General features: G+C 45.9%; 1 protein-coding gene across 1 annotated transcript; it reads left to right on the top strand.

Moving 5' to 3' along the window:
- The first annotated feature begins 305 nt into the window (after nucleotides 1-305).
- Nucleotides 306-17,296, top strand: LOC144894404 (noelin-2-like). The gene is made up of 9 exons (XM_078793575.1): nucleotides 306-608; nucleotides 677-854; nucleotides 2,904-3,053; nucleotides 4,894-5,049; nucleotides 12,282-12,501; nucleotides 13,621-13,727; nucleotides 15,175-15,351; nucleotides 15,499-15,672; nucleotides 16,667-17,296. The coding sequence occupies exons 1-9, from the start codon at nucleotides 541-543 to the stop codon at nucleotides 16,985-16,987; spliced, it is 1,551 nt and encodes a 516-aa protein (XP_078649701.1). The 5' UTR covers nucleotides 306-540; the 3' UTR covers nucleotides 16,988-17,296.
- Nucleotides 17,297-24,616: the final 7,320 nt, after the last annotated feature.

Raw genomic sequence — 24,616 nt, 5'->3', positions numbered from 1 at the left:
TGCTAAATGTGCTAATGCTAGCACAACACTGCACTTCCGCCACGACTCGAACTCCAACTTTAGCTGGTAGATTAATGTCAAAATCAACAAAGATGTAAAAAAATAACAAAAAAAAACAAACCACTAGTTATTTCAGCCGCTCTTATACCAAGGTATCACTGTTTAAGACAATAAAAACTATACCTGCACTGCTCCAGTGCATGTAATCCATAATGTCCCACTTTATTTTTGTGTCCACACGGGGGCAGTGTTTTGCCAGTCAGAGACGACTCTATGCTGCAAAACACACACACACAGCAGAATAACAGAGCAGCAGCTGATCAATTCACACCATTAATCGATATGCGAGGACAGAGGGAAGGACAGGAAGAGGAAGGAGGCGGTAAGGGACAAACGGAGCTAGGATATTAGCATTAGAGAGATTAAGACAAGGAAAAGAGGGCACGTTGTCTTTTTGACGTCACATCTCAGGTTAACGGGGACGGTTTGGGAGGAGGAGAGCGAGGGATGGGCCGGTGTGTCTGAGAGAGGGAGGAACACATGAGAGCATCTCCGGCACTGCAACCGCATCCTCCTCCTTGCCAGACACGGGACGCGCTTCCTGCTCGGTAGGGGCCGAGGGGGGGGGGGCGGGACCACCTTCACGTGAGGATTTATCAGGAACGTGGCATTTTAGATGTGACATAGCTCAGAGATCGTTGTGTGTGAAGATGAGCGTGCCCATGTTAAAGATCGGCGCCGTGCTCAGCACCATGGCCATGGTCACCAACTGGATGTCCCAGACGCTGCCTTCACTGGTCGGACTCAATGGAACCATCATCTCCCCTGAGGGCACGCGCGAGCGCATCGTCAGTGTACGTAGGACGCACGCGCACACACACACACACACACAAGCTCATCATTTTGCAGTATTATATCAATTGAAGTTGTCACGTGTGCCAATGACAGGAAGTGATTCCTTTATAGCAACCGCAATTCTTCCTATTGTTAGCATACAGTTATTGTATTAGGTCATTTCAGGCTGTGCAGGTGTACCTAATGAAGTGGCCAATGAGAGTATTTGCAGCTAAGTGGAGTAACATTCTTCAAAAATTACCCCCCCCCACTCCCCTTAACAACTACTGTATTGTGGATTAGAGATGTTTTTATTTGCACCAAAATCGATTACCGTAGCAACGACAAACACATACAGTGTACATACATTTCACTCCTGCTCATATTTGGGCTTAACTTCCTGTTCTGGAGAGGCGGAGTGCTGCTGCTCCCAGGTCAGCAAAGTCACACGCCCAAGATTGTCCGAGCTCTCGCTCTCTCTCACACACACACACAAGGACATTAGTTGTCAGAGGGATAGTGTTTTGATAGCAACTGGTGTCTATTGTTGTCTATTGTTTGTTTTATGTTTAAGGGCTATATAAATAACACAGCGAGGAGACCAGGGTTCAATTCCACCCTCAGCCATCTCTGTGTGGAGTTTCTCCCCGGTTTTCCTCCCACATTCCAAAAACATGCTAGGTTAATTGGCGACTCCAAATTGTCCATAGGTATGAATGTGAGTGTGAATGGTTGTTTGTCTATATGTGCCCTGTGATTGGCTGGCCACCAGTCCAGGGTGTACCCCGCCTCTCGTCCAAAGACAGCTGGGATAGGCTCCAGCACCCCCGCGACTAGCAATAGTCATGCTTTGGGAAGGCATAAGTTACACGGTTGTAATGAATCTTGGGTTCATAGACGACTTCCTGTGTTTTCCTCGCCGCTTTTACGTTGCTAGTTAGTCACATCTGCTGATTGGAGTTACGAGTCTTGTCTCTGCATCCTCGGGTTCGAGGCCACCCTGCCCTCGAGTGACGTCTACTTCGTCAAAAGGGTTGGCTAACTATTTGACAAAAGGAGGGTAGTTTACTTTTTGACCTCTCAATGACCCTGTTCGGCTAACACATTATCCATGGATAATCAAGGTTTGGAGAGCAGGAAAAAATGGGAAGGAGGGCTAGCATTGGCTCTGGCCACCGGCTAGACCAGGGGTCGGCAACCTTTACTATGAATAAAGCCATTTTACCTCCTTGCCCACTGAAGAAAAATAGCCTGGATAGCCGCAAAACATAGTATATTTAAAACAACATTGGAGGGAATTTGGGGGTATCAAAGTAGTTCAGATAAGAAAAAATGAGTTGGAGTACTCTTGCTAGTATTGGAGATGAAGTTACTTAAATGTATGTGTAAAGTACTGCAAATTTACCTGATTTTTAAGTTCCCATAGAATTATCTCTAATTTATTTTTTAGTATTGTCAAATAGTTCTGGGAAAGTATGACTTATTTTACTTCATGTTTATCTGTGTGAGAGAGAACTGAATAGCATCCTGGCAGCTCATCATTGTGCTCATCCAATCATCAGTCAGAACTCAGTCAAGATGCATTCATGGTCTCACACAAAGTTGGATTTTTTAAAACTCCTTACAAAAGACATGCATTTCCCCACTTGGGTGTTAAATAATATTCAAGCATTGGAAAGGGAGCCACAACAAAGAGGCTGAAGAGCCACATGCGGCTCTGGAGCCGTGGGTTGCTGACCCCTGGGTTTTTCTTATGAACATTATTTCATGTTTTACGTTGAAATGTCAGCCAAAATAAATGAAATCTATTGGGTCATGTTAGTGGAAGTTGTGCTGCGCTGCTGGCCGGGATTTCAGACTAGCTTTCTCTGAACGCCACAAGAGGCGCATTAGCGGCAGTTGGGCATGAGCGAGAGCTTATTTTAGCCGTGAGAAATTCCCAGTGCACGCATGAGAGCCATGCTGACAATGCAGCTCCGCAACCAGGAGCACAATTAGGCTCAAACATTTTTAATTCCCAGCCCCAAAATCCTAAACATTGTTCCATGATGTTCTGTTATTGTGTGCAGGGTTTCTACCCAGACTCAGATGAGGCGTGGCAAGTCTACAGCACCGCCTCCGACCCGGATGGCAGGTGCGTCTGCGCCGTGGTCGCCCCTGCGAGAAACCTCTGCAAACGAGATCCTCGTAGTCGGCAACTGCATCTGCTGACCCAACAGGTGAGTGCTTCAGAACTCTTTAATCAACATGAACATCCTGAGTGGAAGGCTGTCTCGGTGGGTGCGCTCTCCTGACCCTGATCAGCCTCAGTGGCTGCCAAGTGGAAGAGGAGGGACTAACTGAGAAGTGGAGAAAAAGACGAGGAAGCGGATCAATATTGCAAGCGTCAACGAACCGTGGATTTGGACATAGTGGACTCGACACAGGAGTCATTTATGACAGCCACTCGTGGAACAAATCAGAGCTGGGACGGGGGAAATGACCCTGATTACATCATGGGCCTGACAACTAGGAGACCCGAGTTCAATTCCACCGTGCAGTTTGCATGTTCTCCCAGTGCATGCGTGGGTTTTCCCCGGGTACTCCGGTTTCCTCCCACATTCCAAAAACATGCTAGGTTAATTAGCGACTCCAAATTGTCCATAGGTATGAATGTGAGTGTGAATGGTTGTTTGTCTATATGTGCCCTGTGATTGGCTGGCCACCAGTACACCAGGGTATACCCCGCCGCTCGCTCGAAGACAGCTGGGATAGGCTCCAGCATGCATATGTAGAGTGTTAAGTTGCTGTGTGATGAGTTTAGTGTTTTTTTTGGTGAGATGGCATTGTGACTCCCACTATCAGCTGGGATAGGCTCCAGCACCCCAGCGACCCTCGTGAGGATAAGCGGTAGAAAATGAATGAATGCTATGAAGGCGGGACTGCACGGCGGTCGAGTGGTTAGCGCGCAGACCTCACAGCAATGAGACCCGGGTTCAATTCCCGTCTCGGTGTGGTGTTTGCATGTTCTCCCCGTGCATGCGTGGGTTTTCTCCGGGTACTCCGGTTTTCTCCCACATTCCAAAAACATGCTAGGTTAATTGGCGACTCCAAATTGTCCATAGGTATGAATGTGAGTGTGAATGGTTGTTTGTCTATATGTGCCCTGTGATTGGCTGGCCACCAGTCCAGGGTGTACCCCGCCTCTCGCCCGAAGACAGCTGGGATAGGCTCCAGCACCCCCCCGCGATCCTCGTGAGCTTAAGTGGTAGAAAATGAATGAATCAATGAATGTAAATATAAATATGGGGGTGCTGCACGGCGGTCGGGTGGTTAGTGCGCAGAGAGACCCAGCGAGGAGACCCAAGTTCAATCCCACCCTCGGCCATCTCTGTATGGAATTTGCATGTTCTCCCCGTGCATGCGGGGGTTTTCTCCGGGGATTCCGGTTTCCTCCCACATTCCAAAAACATGCTAGGTTAATTGGCGACTCCAAATTGTCCATAGGTATGAATGTGAGTGTGAATGGTTGTTTGTCTATACGTATGTGCCCTGTGATTGGCTGGCCTCCAGTCCAGGGTGTACCCCGCCTCTCGCCCAAAGAAAGCCTGGGATAGGCTGAATGAATGAATGATTACATGATTTTATGCCAGCAACAAGCTTCAGAACCATGGAGAGCTACTATGTCATTCCCAAGGCCATCAAAGGAACGGATGTCCAGCCTCCTGAGGAGGGCCCGCCTTCTCCACCTTCTAGGTGGTGCTTGAGGTGCCAGAAGAACACCTCTATTCAACTCTTAATTTGAAAAAACAAAAACAAAAACGGCACTCTTAATTTGTCATTCATTTTTCATCTGATGGAATTTGATGTTCTGATTTTCCAGGTTTGATGTTTTATGGAATGATGATATGAAGTCATTCTACTCATCTTTGTGTACAGTACTTGCAATGACCTTGTGTACGACTTAAGGTGTTCTATTGGCTGGGGTTGGCTCCAGCAGCGTGCCTTGGCTTCCAGAAGAGGACGTTGACGGCACAGTAATGATGATGATGATAATGAAGAACCATGTCTGTCGTGCAGGTCCACAACTTGAGTCAGTCCATGGAGGGGCTCCACCTGCGGACCTCCAGAGACCTGCGCCACTTCCGAGAGTCTGAGCCGCTCCTCAGGGGGGTGGATGGACGTTTGCACACGTATGTGGGCACCCCCCGCACGCTGACATCCAAGGGTCTGCAGGTACGTGCACGCACACACGCACGGACGCATCAGAGGCAGCTGATGTCGGCGGCATACAAGCCTTGGTGTGAAAACGTTGATTTCACGCATGCCATGCGACACGTGACATCTTTTGGGGCGGGGGACGGAAACGAGTTTAGATCGGGCGGGCCTGCTGGCGCCTGCATCACTGCACTAAGTACAACATTGAGCTGTGGATGGAAGGAGAATAAGGAAAAAAACAGGAATCATTTGGGAATAAATGTGAGAATGTATTATTAATGTTGAGTTATGAAACGGCGGCAGGAGGAGACTTGGCTCTCTTGCCTAATTTCCTGAGTGTGTGTGTGTGTGTGTGTGTGTGTGTGTGTTTGTCCTAATTTAAGAGGTTTACACTCAGCGGGGAGGCAGCATTCCAGCTGCAGGCTCAAGTCTGAGGGGAGAACCTTGGTAAAAAAAATCTTCAATAAACTGAAACTGCCAAAGTCACTGCACAGAGTCTGGAAGCATGGGAGCCTGGGAACATGCAAACCTGGAAGCATGGAAGGTTGGAAGCTTGGAAGCATGGAAGCCTGGAAACATGCAAGACTGGAAACATGCAAACCTGGAAGCATGGAAGGTTGGAAGCTTGGAATCATGGAAACCTGGGAACATGCAAGCCTGGAAGCATGGAAGGTTGGAAGCATGGGAGCCTGGAAACATGCAAACCTGGAAGCATGGAAGGTTGGAAGCTTGGAATCATGGAAGCCTGGGAACATGCAAGACTGGAAACATGCAAACCTGGAAGCATGGAAGGTTGGAAGCTTGGAATCATGGAAGCCTGGGAACATGCAAGCCTGGAAGCATGGAAGGTTGGAAGCATGGGAGCCAGGAAACATGCAAGCTTGGAAGTATGAAAGACTGGGTACATGCAAGACTGGAAACATGCAAACCTGGAAGCATGGATGCTTGGAAGCATGGGAGCTTGGAAGTATGCAAGACTGGAAACATGCAAACCTGGAAGCATGGGAGCCTGGAAACATGCAAACCTGGAAGCACGGAAGGTTGGAAGCCTGCAAGCCTGGAAGTAAGCAAGACTGGAAACATGCAAACCTGGAAGCATGGAAGGTTGGAAGGTTGGAAGCTTGGAAGCATGGAAGCCTGGAAACATGCAAGCTGGAAGTATGAAATACTGGAAACATGCAAACCTGGAAGCATGGAAGCATGGGAGCCTGGAAACATGCAATCCTGGAAGTATGCAAGACTGGAAACATGCAAACCTGGAAGCACGGAAGGTTGGAAGCCTGGAAGTATGCAAGACCGGAAACATGGAAACCTGGAAGCATGGAAGCATGGGAGCCTGGAAACATACAAACCTGGAAGCATGGAAGTTTGGAAGCATGGAAGCCTGGAAAGATGCAAGCCTGGAAGTATGCAAGACAGGAAACATGCAAACCTGGAAGCATGGAAGCATGGGAGCCTGGGAGCATGGAAGCATGGGAGCCTGGAAACATGCAAGACCGGAAACATGGAAACCTGGAAACATGCAAACCTGGAAGCATGGAAGCATGGGAGCCTGGAAACATGCAATCCTGGAAGTATGCAAGACTGGAAACATGCAAACCTGGAAGCACGGAAGGTTGGAAGCCTGGAAGTATGCAAGACCGGAAACATGGAAACCTGGAAGCATGGGAGCCTGGAAACATACAAACCTGGAAGCATGGAAGTTTGGAAGCATGGAAGCCTGGAAAGATGCAAGCCTGGAAGTATGCAAGACAGGAAACATGCAAACCTGGAAGCATGGAAGCATGGGAGCCTGGAAACATGCAAGCCTGGAAGTATGCAAGACTGGAAACATGCAAACCTGGAAGCACGGAAGGTTGGAAGCCTGGAAGTATGCAAGACCGGAAACATGCAAACCTGGAAGCATGGAAGGTTGGAAGCTTGGAAGCACAGAAGCCTGGAAAGATGCAAGCCTGGAAGTATGCAAGACTGGAAACATGCAAGCCTGGAAGCATGGGAGACTGGAAACATGCAAACCTGGAAGCATTGAAGCTTGGAAGCATGGACGCCTGGAATCATGTTGAACCTCCAAGGGAACACTGACTTGTACATTGTGTACCATGGCCAAGCACACTGCCACCTACATTCCACTATTGTTGTCACTCAAAGCCTCCTTTTTCCCAGCCCACTCCACCGTAACACACAAAGCAAGCATACACAACAGGGGCACAAAACCAAAAATAATAACCAAAACAGAAAACCCCACAGCAAGGAATATTAGGACAAGAAATGTTCCATCTAATAAAGAGATAAAAAGTCATCACTTCCTCTTGAGAATAGGCTTTATGTAAAAGGTAGTGGTAGTTCTTGTAGAGTTTCCTGTCTTCGCCATTCAACCCTCGCCCCTGATTGGTGGATAGGTTGCAGTGATAGGATAGGACGGTATGACATATGACATAATTGCATTCATAGTACCTCATAAAGTATCTTTGTATGTGAGGAGAACATTTGGCTATGGACATACTTCACTCTTATTGATCCAGCATGAAATCATACGTAGTTCTGATGGCGATATACGCTGCATACAGCATACGCCACCCTGCCATCCACCCGGAGAAGCACAGCTGCTGAATATTGATGTTCCGTAACTTCAATAATCAATAACCACCTGCTATTTTTAGCAACATGGGGGACGCGGGGGCTTTTCTCTGCGGGGGTGCCGGATGAGAGGAAGGCATTAGCAAGTAAAACGTTTATAATTCAGCAGTCCTATGAAGATATATTTCTATGTCATGTTTATTCTTTATTGCATGTTTACCACACTTGGATCATCAAATAAATATTAAATATATATAAATATAAAAAATAATATAAATATAATAATACAAAAATATAAAAAATAAATATTAGAGAGATTTTACAGATATAGATATAATATCATTTGACTGTAAATATGAATATATGCGGGCTGCACGGTGGTTGAGTGGTTAGCGTGCAGAGAGACCCAGCTAGGAGACCCAAGTTCAATCTCATCCTCGGCCATCTCCTTCGGGTACTCCGGTTTCCTCCCACATTCCAAAAACATGCTAGGCTAATTGGCGACTCCAAATTGTCCATAGGTATGAATGTGAGTGTGAATGGTTGTTTGTCTATATGTGCCCTGTGATTGGCTGGCCAGCCAGTCCAGAGTGTATACCCGCCTCTCGCCTGAAGACAGCTGGGGTAGGCTCCAGCACCCCCGCCACGAGGATAACCGGTAGAAAATTAATTAATGAATGTCTTATTTTTCAGCCGAGTGGTTACCACGCAGGCCTCACAGCTAGGATACCCGAGTTCAATTCCACCATCACCCATCTTTTGTATGGAATTTGCATGTTCTCCCCGTGCATGTGTGGGTTTTCTCCGGGTACTCCGGTTTCCTCCCACATTCCAAAAACATGCTAGGTTAATTGGCGACTCCAAATTGTCCATAGGTATGAATGTGAGTGTGAATGGTTGTTTGTCTTTATGTGCCCTGTGATTGGCTGGCACCCCCACGACCCTTGTGAGCCTAAGCAGTAGAAAATGAATTAATGAATATAAACATAGGGGTGTTATTTCATGTCTAGAGGGCTCTAATCATCTTTGAAACAGGGTTTCTATGCTCTAACCACCAAAATAGAGACCATTTTCTGTCGGCCAATCAACACAACTGCACTGTGTGCAGCGCCCGCCCCTTTTAGTCATCAATCACTGCACATCGTAAACCAACACAAGGATGCAGAAAGTGTTCTACCCTTGACAACAGAACATTCCAGAAAAGTGTCAAGCAAAGCGTATCGCTTGAGGATGCACTTGACTTCCCTCCCAGGAACCCTACAATGACTCAGCAAGTCAGAGTGCCAACAAAAGACCTCCATAAGGACTCCACTTCAGGCACGTCTTCCAGCATCTTCAACCACTTCCACTTGGCCTCCATTCCGCCTCGCTTAAGAGACTCTTCACAGCCAAGTTGTGTGTAGTCGTTCCCCAAAAAAAAGCGAGACGTTTTATTGCTCAAGGGAGGCCGCCATGCAGCATCTTCTCCTCATAAGTCATATCCTGAGTAGTCCTCGCTGCCGCTTTCTTTCACCTCCTCCTGTGGGATTATCCCATCCAGAGCAGATGGGATGCAACATCCCTACGGCGGGTATTCCGGTATTTCCCATCCCCGCTTGGGTGTTTTTCACACCTCCCAGCACAGAACGGTAGGCAGGTATGTGGAGATGTTGGTCCTGACTGAAGGCCCTGGTCTGTGTGGTAATAATGATCCCACTTAGGGATCATTCTGCATCTTTTCCTCATCTAAATCCAATGGAGAACATTTGGGGGTGGGAGTTCCAGACAGTGAAGCCATCTTCAGCACCTGGAGCATCGTTCCCAGTAGCCTCCTGGAATCACTGGCATCAAACTTGCCCAAAGCAAAGCCCGTTTTTCACCTAATGGAACAGCAACTCATCACTCACTTTTTTCTTTTGGGGGGGGGGGGGGGTGAGCTATGGTCTAACAGCCTATTTCGCTTGAATGCTGCTTTGTAATGAATTGCTTTTTTGTCTCACTCCCATTTCTTTTTTTTGCATTTTCAATCTCAAGAACATCCTTAATCCTTCAAGCAGTTTTTTTTTTCAGTTTTGATATTTCTATTTTGAAAGGTTGTAGATTGAAAATGCTTGGAGATAGATATTGTGATGTCACCAGGTTCAGTCAATCATCTGGGTGATTCTATTCTGAGGTACACTACCGCTCAAAAGTTTGGGATCACTTGCAAATTTTTTTGTTTTCCAAAGAAAAACATATTTTCAACTCCGGTTTCCTCCCACATTCCAAAAATGGCCGAGGGTGAAATTGAACACAGGTCTCCTAACTGTGAGGTCTGCGCGCTAACCACTCGACCGCCGTGCAGCCTGACATTCAATTCAATGTAATGATAGTTTTTAGTTAAAATAATGAAATCAAAATGGGAAGAGGGCTGCACGGTGGTCGAGTGGTTAGCACGCAGACCCCACAGTCTGTTCAACAGAGTTCAATTCCACCCTTTGGCCATCTCTGTGTGGGGTTTGCATGTTCTCCCCGTGCATGCGTGGGTTTTCTCCGGGTACTCCGGTTTCCTCCCACATTCCAAAAACATGCTAGGTTAATTGGCGACTCCAAATTGTCCATAGGTTTGAATGTGAGTGTGAATGGTTGTTTGTCTATATGTGCCCTGTGATTCATATCATATCAACAACTGTCAGTCTTCTGCATCAATCTCCTGGTATGGCTGCTAATCCAAGTTCATCATTTTATAAGGCTAATATATTATTAGAAAACCCATCTAAAAAAATCGAAACTAAAACTAAAATCTCTTACCATACTGTTAACTACTCCCTTCAGAGAGCAGCGTAAACTGGGTCTAACAAGGACATAAAAACGCTGCACAAGAAGACAAATATCTGAGAGTGTGTAGTTTAAGACAAAGGTCGTCACCTGGCAGCTGCACAAAATCATACCCGTCAATCACCAGTGTCGTTATCAACATTGAAGCGGCGACTTCCGGATGCCGGACAAGACAAAGCCAAATCTCAGACTGGCTCCAAAAAATTCCAAGTGATCCCAAACATTTGAGCGGTAGTGTATACTCTATCAATATCAATTAGCAGTGCATTTTTTGCAGAGGACTTTCCCATGGATATAACGAGCTATGCTGCCAAGATTCCCGCTATTCCCCCCTCACCATTAGCGGCGTTTGACAACCCATCACATTCCTTCCTGCCATTCAAACATGGAGAGGCTGAGCATCAGTGAAAGTATATGCTGTTTTTGGACTGTGGCGGCCAACACGCAACCACTAGTACACGGTAGTTGTAATATTAATGTATTAGTGTATTAATTATAGTCTTATTATAGTCTATATATATTATATATATATTATAGTCTATTGGTTCCATATTTATGCCAAATGTGGATTTTTGGCATTTTTCAACTGCTCTTAACGTCTGCATGAGAAGATGTCTTTAAAGATGTGTTCAAGGGAGCACATGCTAAATGCTATTCTCATCATCCAAGAGTGTGCGGCTGTGATTGAACAGCCTCTTTGCCTCAACACGGAGGAATTGGGACGGAAAATAAGCCTTTTAGCTCATCAAATGTCGAGTGTGAGGACATGATTTCTTGTCTGAATAACGCCGACGTTCCTTTTTAGCTTCGGCCGTGTTACTCGGGCCTTAGAATGTCGGTTTTATTTATTTATTTATTTTTTGTTTTTCTGTGCTGCCACCTGACATATTTTGACCGGAGGGCTGTTCCCCTCCCGAGCGGCGTCACGGCGCTCCAAGCTGAGCGGTTGACATTTATTATGAATTCACAGGTCACAAGCTAAAGAGCAGGAGAGTAATTGGCCGGATGGGAAAGGCACTCAAGTCTCCTTCGGAGTCTCACTTTGTTGAGTATGCCCTCGGAAGATGCTTAAATAAGTAAGAGGCCGCACTCGTTTTTTTTTTTGTTTTTTTTTTCTTTCCCCTGACACATATTCCGCAGGAAGCCTCATCAAGTGAAGAAGAAGGTGAGAAAAGAGAAAGAATACAGACAGGAAGCAGTAATCTTTCATTTATTTCAAAGTTTACCACTTACTACATTAGACGTATGTTACATATTAGATCATAGATCAGTGGAGGGGATCGGCGTTTTAAATACCGATACCAATTCCCGTCACATGAATTCACAATATATCAGCAGCAGCTAGTTTTGAGGTGTTTACAAAGAGCCTCTTTTTTTCTAGTTTATTGGGGTGTATAAATATAGGGGTGTTATTTCATATCTCGAGGGCTCTAATCATGTTTGAAGGTGGTAAACAGCGACCCTCGTGAGGATAAGCGGTAGAAAATTAATGAATGAATAAATATTGTGTTAGCAATACCATGAGTGGTTAGCACACAGGCCTCACAGCTATGAGACCAGGGTTCAATTCCACCCTCAGCCATCTCTGTGTGGAGTTTGCATGTTCTCCCCGTGCATGCATGGGTTTTCTCCGGGTACTCCGGTTTCCTCCCACATTTCAAAAACATGCTAGGTTAATTAGCGACTCCAAATTGTCCATAGGTATGAATGTGAGTGTGAATGGATGAATTCACAATATATCAGCAGCAGCTAGTTTTGAGCCTCCTTTTTTCTAGTTTATTGCCTCCACACTGCTCTTTGCACATTCTCTAATGGCAGCTGTGAGAAATATCATATTTTGCATAAACAAGTTGGACTTAAACCTCTGGTTTTCTCAGGAGTTAAAGGGTCAGGTGACTCAGCTGCAGCCTTTGCTGTCCACGGCGGAGCAGTACCGGTCCGACTTGCAGACGCTTGCCAGCCTGCGCGCGGAGCTGCTCAACCTGTCCGTCATCCTGACGGCCATTCAGGAGGAGATCGGCGCGTACGACTACGAGGAGCTTCAGCAGAGGGTGATGTTGCTGGAGACCAGGCTGCACAGCTGCATGAACAAACTGGGTAACGACACCGAAAATGTTATTCAATACTGGGGGGTGCTGGAGCCTATCCCAGCTGTCTTCGGACGAGAGGCGGGGGCGCCTGCCAATCACAGAGCACATATAGACAAACAACCATTCACACTCACATACATACCTATGGACAATTTGGAGTCGCTAATTAACCTAGCATGTTTTTGGAATGTGGGAGGAAACCGGAGAAAACCCGGGGAGTGTGGGATTGAACTCAGGTCTCCTAACTGTGAGGTCTGCACGCTAACCACTCAACCGCCGTGCAGCCTTGACATTCAATTCAATGTAATGATAGTTTGAAGTCAGTTAAAATAATGACATCAAAATGGGAAGAGTGCTGCACGGCGAATGAGTGGTTAGCGCACAGACCCAACAGCTCGGACACCCAAGTTCAATCCCACCCTCTGTGTGGAGTTTGCATGTTATCCCCGTGCATGCGTGGGTTTACAGGAGGGTTCACTCACGACGTTCATTGTGCTATAGAACCAACACGCCCAGGTGTTCAGACAGGCTGAGAGCAAATAACATGGCATGGGATAGGCTCCAGCACCCTCCATGACCCTCGTGAGCGTAAGCGGTAGAAAATGAATGAATGAATATAAATATAGGGGTGTTATTTCATATCTCGAGGGCTCTAATCCTGTTTGAAGGTGGTAAACAGCGACCCTCGTGGGGATAAGCGGTAGAAAATTAATGAATGAATAAATATTGTGTTAGCAATACCATGAGTGGTTAGCACGCGGACCTCACAGCTAGGAGACCAGGGTTCAATTCCACCCTCAGCCATCTCTGTGTGGAGTTTGCTTGTTCTCCACGTGCATGCTAGGTTAATTAGCGACTCCAAATTGTCCATAGGTATGAATGTGAGTGTGAATGGTTGTTTGTCTATATGTGCCCTGTGATTGGCTGGCCACCAGTCCAGGGTGTACCCCGCCTCTCGCCCAAAGATGACAGCTGGGATAGGCTCCAGCACTCCTCGCGACCCTCGTGAGGCTAAGCGGTAGAAAATGAATGAAAATGTGAAGAAAGTTAGCGTTAGCATTATTGTTAACACAGTGTTCTTTGTTTTTTTTTTATTTAATTGTTTTTTTGTCACGTTTGTGAGCAGGCTGCGGCCGTCTGACAGCCGTCAGTGGTCCTGTCACTGTGAGGGCGTCCGGGTCCCGTTTTGGCTCCTGGATGACAGACGCCATGATTCCCAGCTCTGACAGCAGGGTAGGTGCATAGACTGTGTGTGTATGTGTGTGTGTGTGTGTGTGTGTGTCTGACAAGTCAAGAAAGTGTGAACGCATGCACGCTCTCTTCTCCAAATGTATTTTTTTCTGCCATTTCAGCAATTTCCCGGCGTGTACTATCAAGTATTTAACAGCCATTTGGTTGCATTACACAAAACAGCCGTTGTAAGAATCATTTCAGTCCACACACACACACACAGACACACACACACAGACACACACGTGTTTTTTTTATGTACAGGGTGCACTTTAAGACCGTTGTCAAGGCAACTGTCTCCCAGTTGCAAGGTGTGATTTACATCGCCATGGTGACCCTGTTGCCTGTTGGAGCGCCTCCCTGCAGAGGTGAAGGAGTGGTGCACAGCGGCATTCGGGGCTGTTCCTGCTTATTCCCAGTAACTCCCAGTTGCAGCTTTTGTTGGCATAATGGGGTCATAATGGAGCAGTTTCTCCTCGTGTAGCGTCTTTTGTCTGACAAAGAATCACTCCACACGGCCTTTAGAATGGAGTATGGAGTAATGGAGTAGAGACCGCGAGGGTGGGGTGCATACTGAATAATCAAAGGATGCCAGGTGCCATTATTGATTTCTTTGACGTATTTGTAACATTTCCACACAAACGGCTGATGAGTGGAATGAGTGAGTGAGGATGTGTGGGTCACAATGGAGATGATGTCACTGAAATGAAACAGTCAAACTTACCAGTAACAATGGTAATGGTTATGGTAATGGTTTTATTTCATTTGAACATGCATCAGATTACAATTGAATGCATCACATAATCAGTTCACAGTTCCACATGTCCAAAAGGAGTAGGAAGAAGCAAAACTTATTAAATCCTACCCCTCCATCTGGTACTTTTACAATCAGTAACTGTTACATTTGTTCACTTCCTGCTTTCCTAATATAATTTAAGGGGTTTTTTTGTCACATACTGAAGTACGACCATTCGAGGGTCACGTGACTGGTGCTGGAGCCTATCCCAGCTGTCTTCGGGCGAGAGGTGGGGTACACCCTGGACTGGTGGCCAGCCAATCACAGGGCACATATAGACAAACAACCATTCACACTCACATTCATACCTATGGACAATTTGGAGTCGCCAATAAACCTAGCGTGTTTTGGGTATGTGGAAGGAATTGAACTCAGGTCTCCTAGCTGTGAGGTCTGCACGCTAAGCACTCGACTGCCGTTGCCGCCCTGATATGACCATACAATGACATAAAAGGGTTTGTTATACAAAGTCCGAATCCGAATAACGTCCAAATAACGTGCCCCTGCAAAGATTACAACACAAGACAAAAATGATAAATAAAGTATTAAGTATTATATACATGAACATATATACATTATATACAATAACATTATAACCCTGTTACACCAAAACTATTGGAACGTGAGACAAGGGCGTCCCTTGTGTCTTGCTAGGTGTGGTCCATGGACGGCTACTACAAGGGCAGGCGTGTGCTGGAGTACAGGACCATGGCCGACTTCACCAAGGGCCAGAACTTCGTTCAGCACCTGCTCCCGCACCCGTGGGCCGGGACGGGCCACGTGGTCTACAACGGCTCTCTGTACTACAACAAACACCAGAGCAACATCCTGGTAGGCTGCAATATGACGATATTTTATATATGAAGATACTTTATATATTTTTCAGCTGTCCTTAACATTTGAATAGGAATATTGTGGAATATAGTGTTTTCCAAATCGGACTACAGTGATGGATATCCGTCTTTTGTCGTGTATCAGGTGCAATACCACTTCCGCTCACGCAGCGTGATGCTGCAGCGCAGCTTGAGCGGCGCGGGCTACAACAACACCTTCCCCTACAGCTGGGGGGGGTCTTCCGACATCGACCTCATGGCCGACGAGACGGGCCTGTGGGCCGTCTACACCTCCATCCCCAACGCTGGGAACATACTGGTAACACACCACATTATTGATTGCTTATGAGCATGACTCTTACACCCTGGACTGGTGGCCAGCCAATCACAGGGCACATATAGACAAACAACCATTCACACTCACATTCATACCTATGGACAATTTGGAGTCGCTAATTAACCTAGCATGTTTTTGGAACGTGGGAGGAAACCGGAGTACCCGGAGAAAACCCACGCACGCATGCATGGGAATAACATGCAAACTTCACACAGAGATGGCCGAGGGTGGAATTGAACTCAGGTCTCCTAGTTGTGAGGCCTGCGTGCTAACCACTCATGGTATTGCTAACACAATATTTATTAAATAATTAATTTTCTACCGCTTATCCTCACAATGGTCGCTGTTTACCACCTTCAAACATGATTAGAGCCCTCTAGACATGAAATAACACCCCTATATTTATATTAATTCATTCATTTTCTACCGCTTACGCTCACGAGGGTCATGGGGGGGGCTGGAGCCTATCCCATGTCTTCAGGCAAGAGGCGGGGTGCACCCTGGACTGGTGGCCAGCCAATCACAGGGCAGGACAAACAACCAATCACACTCACAATTTGGAGTCGCCAATTAACCTAGCATGTTTTTGGAATGTGGGAGCCTGTCTAAACACCTGGGCGTGTTGGTTCTATAGCACAATGAACGGCGTGAGTGAACCCTCCTGTCAGTTATTTGCTCTCAGCCTGTGTAAACACCTGGGCGTGTTGGTTCTATAGCACAATGAACGCCATGAGTGACCCTCCTGTCAGTTATTTGCTCTCAGCATGTCTAAACACCTGGGCGTGTTGGTTCTATAGCACAATGAACGGCGTGAGTGAACCTCCTGTCAGTTATTTGCTGTCTTTGAGACAGTGGGGAGAGGCGGGTCACCAGCTAGCTGATGTCAAAGTTGTTAGAGGAAAACGGTGATGTAAAATAGCAATAAAGTGCTATATGCTATGCTCGCCGGACTAAAAAAGAGCTGTGGGTCCTGCAGGTGAGTCGCTTGGACCCCCGCTCGCTGGACGTCCTCCGCAGCTGGGACACAGGCTTCCCCAAGCGCAGCGCCGGCGAGGCCTTCATGATCTGCGGCGTCCTCTACGTCACCAACTCCCACCTCGCTGGCGCCAAGGTGCACTTCGCCTACAACACCAACACGTCCACGTACGAGTACACGGACGTGCCCTTCCACAACCTCTACTCTCACATCAGCATGATGGACTACAACCCCCGTGAGAGGGCGCTCTACACCTGGAACAACGGACACCAGGTTCTCTACAATGTCACGCTTTTTCACGTCATACGCACTGACGGGTAGGCGACCTGCTTCCTGCTCCGCTGGAGCGCCATCTGGCGACTGGGTGGCAGCTCTGACGAGTCACCACAGAGCGCCGCCGCCGTCTTGGGGACACCTCGGGAAGAAAGACGGCCTGCTTGAGATCACCTGTTTGCCCCCCCCCCCCCCCCCCCCCTCCATCCCCGTTCTCCCCACTCGTGTCTGAGCGTTGTGCTGCAACAAAGCGGATAAACGGCATTTCAAGTCTCTGAAGGATCTTCTCTGGGTTTGTGGTGTGATGGTGTGCAGTCAGCATGGTTGTTTTCTTTCAATAAACCTCACCAAACTTTACCACCGCTTCTTCTTTTTCAGACTTTCAGCTCACTAAAATGAGGAAAATGGCCGCCCTTTTGGAAGTGAGTGAAAGACTCCAGGTAGGATTAGCATTAGCATTAACATTCATGTGACCAGATTGTTGCTGCTTAGGTGGAATATTCATCCCTGTTATTGGCCATACATGCAAGCTAACTTTAGCTAGCTGTTTTTTGTTGTAGTTACTGCTTCTCATGCTTAAAAAATAGCCTTTAGTAACAAGCTAACGTTAGCGTTCATCAGACTTGATAGTTCTCAGAATAATGATCACACAGATCAAAAGTAGATAATTAATCGATGTTAATTACCATGATTGACTGTCATTAGCATTCTTCAGAATTGTTAGCAAGTTACTAGCCACTAAATAATGTTCATCATTATGAGGCACACCATGTAAAACGGTTATGTTAGCTAGCATTGTCATAACTGGCCAACATTAGCATTGATCCAGGTTGTTAGTAATTCATAAAAAGCTGTTTAATCAGTTGATTATATTTGGTTAAAGCGTAATATTCATCTGAAATGTTAGCGAAGCATGGTAATCAGCCAACGTTAGCAATGGCGCTGTTGAGTTGGTGTCGGTTAGCATTGGAACTGTTATGTCAGATTGTCCTAAATGGCTAATATTAGCGCACATCATTGTCCTTAGTTAGCAAATTATAACTGGCAAAGGTTACTAAATGAGTTAGCATTTCTTAGCATAAAGTTAGCTAGCACCTGTAGGAATCATTGGAACCGTTATCTATGCATTGTTGAGTTAGCATCTAACTGTTGTTAGCATAGTTATTAGTTAATTGTTAATAATTATGAGCATAACTGTTAAAATTAGCGTTAACAGTGGGGGCAAGAGGCGGGGTAGACCCTGGTGTACTGGTGGCCAGCCAATCACAGGGCACATATATTCAAACAACCATTCACACTCACATTCATACCTATGGACAATTTGGAGTCGCTAATTAACCTAGCATGTTTTTGGAATGTGGGAGGAAACCGGAGTACCCGGAGTAAAACCCACACATGCACGGGGAGAACATGCAAATTCCACACAGAGATGGCTGAGGATGGAATTGAACTCGGGCCTCCGAGCTGTGAGACCTGCGTGCTAACCACTCGTCCACCGTCTCAGCCAATTAATAATATAATAAATCGTGTTAAACAACGGTATATACGTATAATATATACATGACATTTTTTTATTTAATATATGAATATGATATAATGAATTCATTTTTTTAACAGTGATTTAAAAAAATGAATACATTGTGAATTCAATCAATGCATGTTGTATGTTATATTATGTGGAATGTCCCTAAAGGTGTACAATTTGTTATTCAATCGATCCAATGCAATCCCTTTTCACACCATGCTACACACACACACACACACACACCACACACACACACACACATACACGGACACTTCCAAAGCCTTCCAAAGTGATGTGGATGAGACTGCTTGGCTTTAAAAAGTATCCCTTCCACCTCTGTGATTTATTTATGTCTTCCTGTTAGCTCATCCTCCACATTCTGTCTCCTGCTGCTGGGATATCAGCTTGATAAATAATAGATCTACGTTAAAGAGACCACCTGGGGGGGAAGAGGTGTGCTGATGTTTCATTCATGAAGGATTTGAAGACCGAGGGTGCACCTTGTTGAGCATACACAGGTAATGCTGGTCAGCGCTATTCCTAGCATTCACGGAGTCAGCGGCCAACACACACATTGAAGCAGCAACGCCTGGTCGTTTCATTCCAGGAACGTGGCCGGGACAGTGCCATCCGTCACTGGCAAATCCTAATTATAGAAAAAATTTGGAAGATCTACTTCTTAAACTCTCGCTCCCCAACCCACAAAATTATCAAACTATGGTTTCTCTTCTTCCTCTCTCTTCCAAACAAGCTGAATGACAGGAGAGGCTTCACTCTGTCTCAACACCAGGGCGTGTTGGTTCTATAGCACAATGAACGGCGTGAGTGAACCCTCCTGTCAGTTATTTTCTCTCAGCCTATCTAAACACCTGGGCGTGTTGGTTCTATAGCACAATGAACGGCGTGAGTGAACCCTCCTGTCAGTTATTTGCTCTCAGCCTGTCTCAACACCTGGGTGTGTTGTTTCTATAGCACAGTGAACGGCGTGAGTGAACCCTCCTGTCAGTTATTTGCTCTCAGCCTGTCTCAACACCTGGGCATGTTGGTTCTATAGCACAATGAACGGCGTGAGTGAACCCTCCTGTCAGTTATTTGCTCTCAGCCTGTCTCAACACCTGGGCGTGTTGGTTCTATAGCAAAATGATCGGCGTGAGTGAACCCTCCTGTCAGTTATTTGCTCTCAGCCTATCTAAACACCTGGGCGTGTTGGTTCTATAGCACAATGAACGGCGTGAGTGAACCCTCCTGTCAGTTATTTGCTCTCAGCCTGTCTCAACACCTGGGTGTGTTGTTTCTATAGCACAGTGAACGGCGTGAGTGAACCCTCCTGTCAGTTATTTGCTCTCAGCCTGTCTCAACACCTGGGCATGTTGGTTCTATAGCACAATGAACGGTGTGAGTGAACCCTCCTGTCAGTTATTTGCTCTCAGCCTGTCTCAACACCTGGGCGTGTTGGTTCTATAGCAAAATGATCGGCGTGAGTGAACCCTCCTGTCAGTTATTTGCTCTCAGCCTATCTAAACACCTGGGCGTGTTGGTTCTATAGCACAATGAACGGCGTGAGTGAACCCTCCTGTCAGTTATTTGCTCTCAGCCTGTCTCAACACCTGGGTGTGTTGTTTCTATAGCACAGTGAATTTGAAGACCGAGGGTGCACCTTGTTGAGCATACACAGGTAATGCTGGTCAGCGCTATTCCTAGCATTCACGGAGTCAGCGGCCAACACACACGTTGACACAGCAACGCCTGGTCGTTTCATTCCAGGAACGTGGCCGGGACAGTGCCATCCGTCACTGGCAAATCCTAATTATAGAAAAAATTTGGAAGATCTACTTCTTAAACTCTCGCTCCCCAACCCACAAAATTATCAAACTATGGTTTCTCTTCTTCCTCTCTCTTCCAAACAAGCTGAATGACAGGAGAGGCTTCACTCTGTCTCAACACCAGGGCGTGTTGGTTCTATAGCACAATGAACGGCGTGAGTGAACCCTCCTGTCAGTTATTTGCTCTCAGCCTGTCTCAACACCTGGGTGTGTTGTTTCTATAGCACAGTGAACGGCGTGAGTGAACCCTCCTGTCAGTTATTTGCTCTCAGCCTGTCTCAACACCTGGGCATGTTGGTTCTATAGCACAATGAACGGCGTGAGTGAACCCTCCTGTCAGTTATTTGCCCTCAGCCTGTCTCAACACCTGGGCGTGTTGGTTCTATAGCAAAATGATCGGCGTGAGTGAACCCTCCTGTCAGTTATTTGCTCTCAGCCTGTCTCAACACCTGGGTGTGTTGTTTTTATAGCACAGTGAACGGCGTGAGTGAACCCTCCTGTCAGTTATTTGCTCTCAGCCTGTCTCAACACCTGGGCATGTTGGTTCTATAGCACAATGAACGGTGTGAGTGAACCCTCCTGTCAGTTATTTGCTCTCAGCCTGTCTCAACACCTGGGCGTGTTGGTTCTATAGCAAAATGATCGGCGTGAGTGAACCCTCCTGTCAGTTATTTGCTCTCAGCCTATCTAAACACCTGGGCGTGTTGGTTCTATAGCACAATGAACGGCGTGAGTGAACCCTCCTGTCAGTTATTTGCTCTCAGCCTGTCTCAACACCTGGGTGTGTTGTTTCTATAGCACAGTGAACGGCGTGAGTGAACCCTCCTGTCAGTTATTTGCTCTCAGCCTGTCTCAACACCTGGGCATGTTGGTTCTATAGCACAATGAACGGTGTGAGTGAACCCTCCTGTCAGTTATTTGCTCTCAGCCTGTCTCAACAACTGGGCGTGTTGGTTCTATAGCAAAATGATCGGCGTGAGTGAACCCTCCTGTCAGTTATTTGCTCTCAGCCTGTCTCAACACCTGGGCGTGTTGGTTCTATAGCAAAATGAACGACGTGAGTGAACCCCCCTGTCAGTTATTTGCTCTCAGCCTGTCTCAACACCTGGGAGTGTTGGTTCTATAGCAAAACGAACGACGTGAGTGAACCCCCCTGTCAGTTATTTGCTCTCAGCCTGTCTCAACACCTGGGAGTGTTGGTTCTATAGCAGTGAACGGCGTGAGTGAACCCTCCTGTCAGTTATTTGCTCTCTTTGAGCCAGTGGGGAGAGGCGGGGCACCAGCTACTGCTTATTTGAGCATGGTCATCAGTGTATCAGGAGTCTATGAATGTGAGGGCTTACTTCCTGTGACTTCCTGTTCATGTCCCCGCCTCCTTCATGCACACCCTCCTCCTGAAGGAACAACAAAAGCCAAAGAAAAAGCACACGGCACGCTCGCTTTAGGAGGAAATCACCACACGGTAACGCATCCTCCATCCTGCTTTACGGTGGTGTCATGTGATCATCACAAAGTAGACTGGCCAATAACACGCAGACTCCATACTCTTCCTCCGCTGTGCGTGTGTGTGTGTGTGTAGGCAGCTTGTGTCTCAGCTGGACACGCAGGAAACGGACATTTGGTCAGGAAGAGACGACACTGTCCTGCTCTGAACTATGTACACACACACACACACACACACTAATGCAGGTCCATTCATGTGCATTCACATTGAAAAGCTTCTGACTTTGTTTGCCATGGTAGCAGCTTTCTGTGTGAACTAGAGCGTGTGTGTGTGTTTGTGTGTTTGTGTGTGAGTGCACGTGCAGTAGAGGTGCAGTAACACACAAACACTCATACATAAAAGATGAACACACACACACACACACACACACACACTTTTATTATCAGCAGGGAGTGTTTATTAGACGTGACAGTGTTGTTAGTTGGAACCTGTTTACATCTCTACTCTACTCTCCTCCTCTACTCACCTCCTCATCATTTTATTATTCTCCTCTACTCACCTCCTCAGCCTTTTCTTATTCTCCTCCTCTACTCACCTCATCATTTTATTATTCTCCTCTACTCACCTCCTCAGCCTTTTCTTATTCTCCCCACCTCCTCATCTACTCACCTCTTCCTTTTCTTATTTTCCTCTACTCACCTCATCTACCCACCTCCTCGTCCTTTTCTTATTCTCTTCCTCTACTCACCTCCTCATCATTTTCCTATTCTCCTCCTCACTTACTCATCAACTCAACTCCTCCTTTTCTTATTCTCCTCCTCAACTCACCTCATTTGCTCACCCCCTCATCCTTTTCTTATTCTCCTCCTCTACTCATCTCCTCATCCTTTTCTTATTCTCCTCCTCTACTCATCTCCTCATCCTAATCTTATTCTCCTCCTCACCACCTCATCCTTTTCATATTCTCCTCTACTCACCTCCTCATCTACTCACCTCCTCATCCTTTTCTTATTCTCCTCTACTCACCTCCTCATCTACTCACCTCCTCATCCTTTTCTTATTCTCCTTCTCTACTCACCTCCCCATTTTTTTCTTATTCTCCTCACCTCCTCTACTCACCTCATCTACTCATCTCCTCCTCTTTTTCTTATTCTCCTCTACTCACCTCATCTACTCACCTCAATTTTTTCTTATTATCCTCCTCTACTCACCTCCTCATTCTTTTCTTAGTCTCCTCACCTCCTCATCATTTTCTTATTCTCCTCCTCACTTCTTCATCCACTCAACTCCTGAGCCTATTCTTATTCTCCTCTGCTCACCTCCTCCTTTTTTTATTCTCCTCCTCTACTCACCTCCTCATCCTTTTATTATTCTCCTTCTCTACTCACCTCATCTACCCACCTCCTCATCCTTTTCTTATTCTCCAACTCTTTTCATCTCCTCATCTACTCACCTCCTCATCCTCTTTTCATCTTATTCTCCTCACCTCCTCATCTACTCACCTCTTCCTTTTCTCATTCTCCTCGACTCACCTCCTCATCTACTCACCTCCTCATCATTTTGTTATTCTCCTCACCTCCTCATCTACCAACTTCCTCATCCTTTTTTTATTATCCTCCTCTTTTCACCTCCTCATCTACTCACCTCACCATCCTCTTTTCTTATTCTCCTCCTCACCTCCTCATCTATACTCTCCTTATCTACTCACCTCCTCGTGCTCTTCTAATCTCCTCATCCTCGCTCCTTTCCTTACCTTTGCACATTTGCTCTCCTTTCCTAGTCACTCATATTCTTTCCTTCCCTTCCTTTTGTTGCATCCTTCTTTCCTCACATTTCCCGCTTGTCCTTCCCTGTCCCCTTTCCTTCCCTTGACTTTCTTATCTTTCTTTCCCTTCCTTCCCCTCTTTCTTTGACGTTTCCTTTTTGCATTTTCTTCCTCTACTCATTTCTTCTTTGTTTTTTCACGTCTTTCCTTCCTCACCTGTCCTCGCATCTTCAATCCCCCTCTCCCCTCCCTACGTCTTTTTTTCCACCCTTTCTCCTCTGCTATAACCTTTGTGTCCTTTCCTAGTCCTGCTGTGCTCATACGTGAGTCTGAAGACGATGCTGAGGAGGTGTGGAGTGGACAGTGAGAGCAATCACAGCTCTTCCTGTTTCAAAGCACACTTGCTGGGGGGGGGGGTCGTGGGAAGAAGATTGTCTCCGCTATCGATCTGCTATAATCCTCACTGTGGACAGATTTGAATCTCCCTGTGCTGGGATGGAGAAAGGAAAGAGGGTATGATGGATGAAGAGAGCTGCAGTTCCATCTAGTGGCCACAATTATAGCACAGCCGTGTGGATGAGCATTTCCTGCTTTGGTATGGATATGAACAGGGGCCGTCCCATGGGCATTATTAGGGATTAGGGATTAGGGATTAGCCACAGATCATCAATCAATCATAAATAGCATACAATTTTCAATGATGAATCATCCAAAATAACAAATATGGCTGCCAACTCTGGATTTGAGTCCTCCTCACGTGAAGCCTCGACATGTTAATAATTAATAAATAAAATTAATTAAATAATAATAAATAAAATTCATTAAATAATATTAACATTTATTATACAATATTTGTTATGTGAATTTATTTGTAATAATATGATTTATTAATATTAATATATTGTATTAATATTAATATATTAATGTTAGTAGATTATTATTATATATAATCAATGAATTTTAATTTTAATTTTAATTTTAATTTTAATTTTAATTTTAATTTTAATTTTAATTTTAATTTTAATTTTAATTTTAATTTTAATTTTAATTTTTTAAATAATAATAATAATTCAAATATTCCCAAAAAAAGAAGCTTTTAGTTCCCTCCCAGACATCAGTG

Source organism: Doryrhamphus excisus, linkage group LG9 (genome assembly GCF_037039965.1).
Source record: "Doryrhamphus excisus strain RoL-2023G ecotype Guam linkage group LG9, RoL_Dexc_Guam_v1.1, whole genome shotgun sequence".
Taxonomy (NCBI): domain Eukaryota; kingdom Metazoa; phylum Chordata; class Actinopteri; order Syngnathiformes; family Syngnathidae; genus Doryrhamphus; species Doryrhamphus excisus.
Note: the sequence above shows the minus strand (reverse complement) of the source record. Positions and strands in the feature narration are given on the sequence as shown.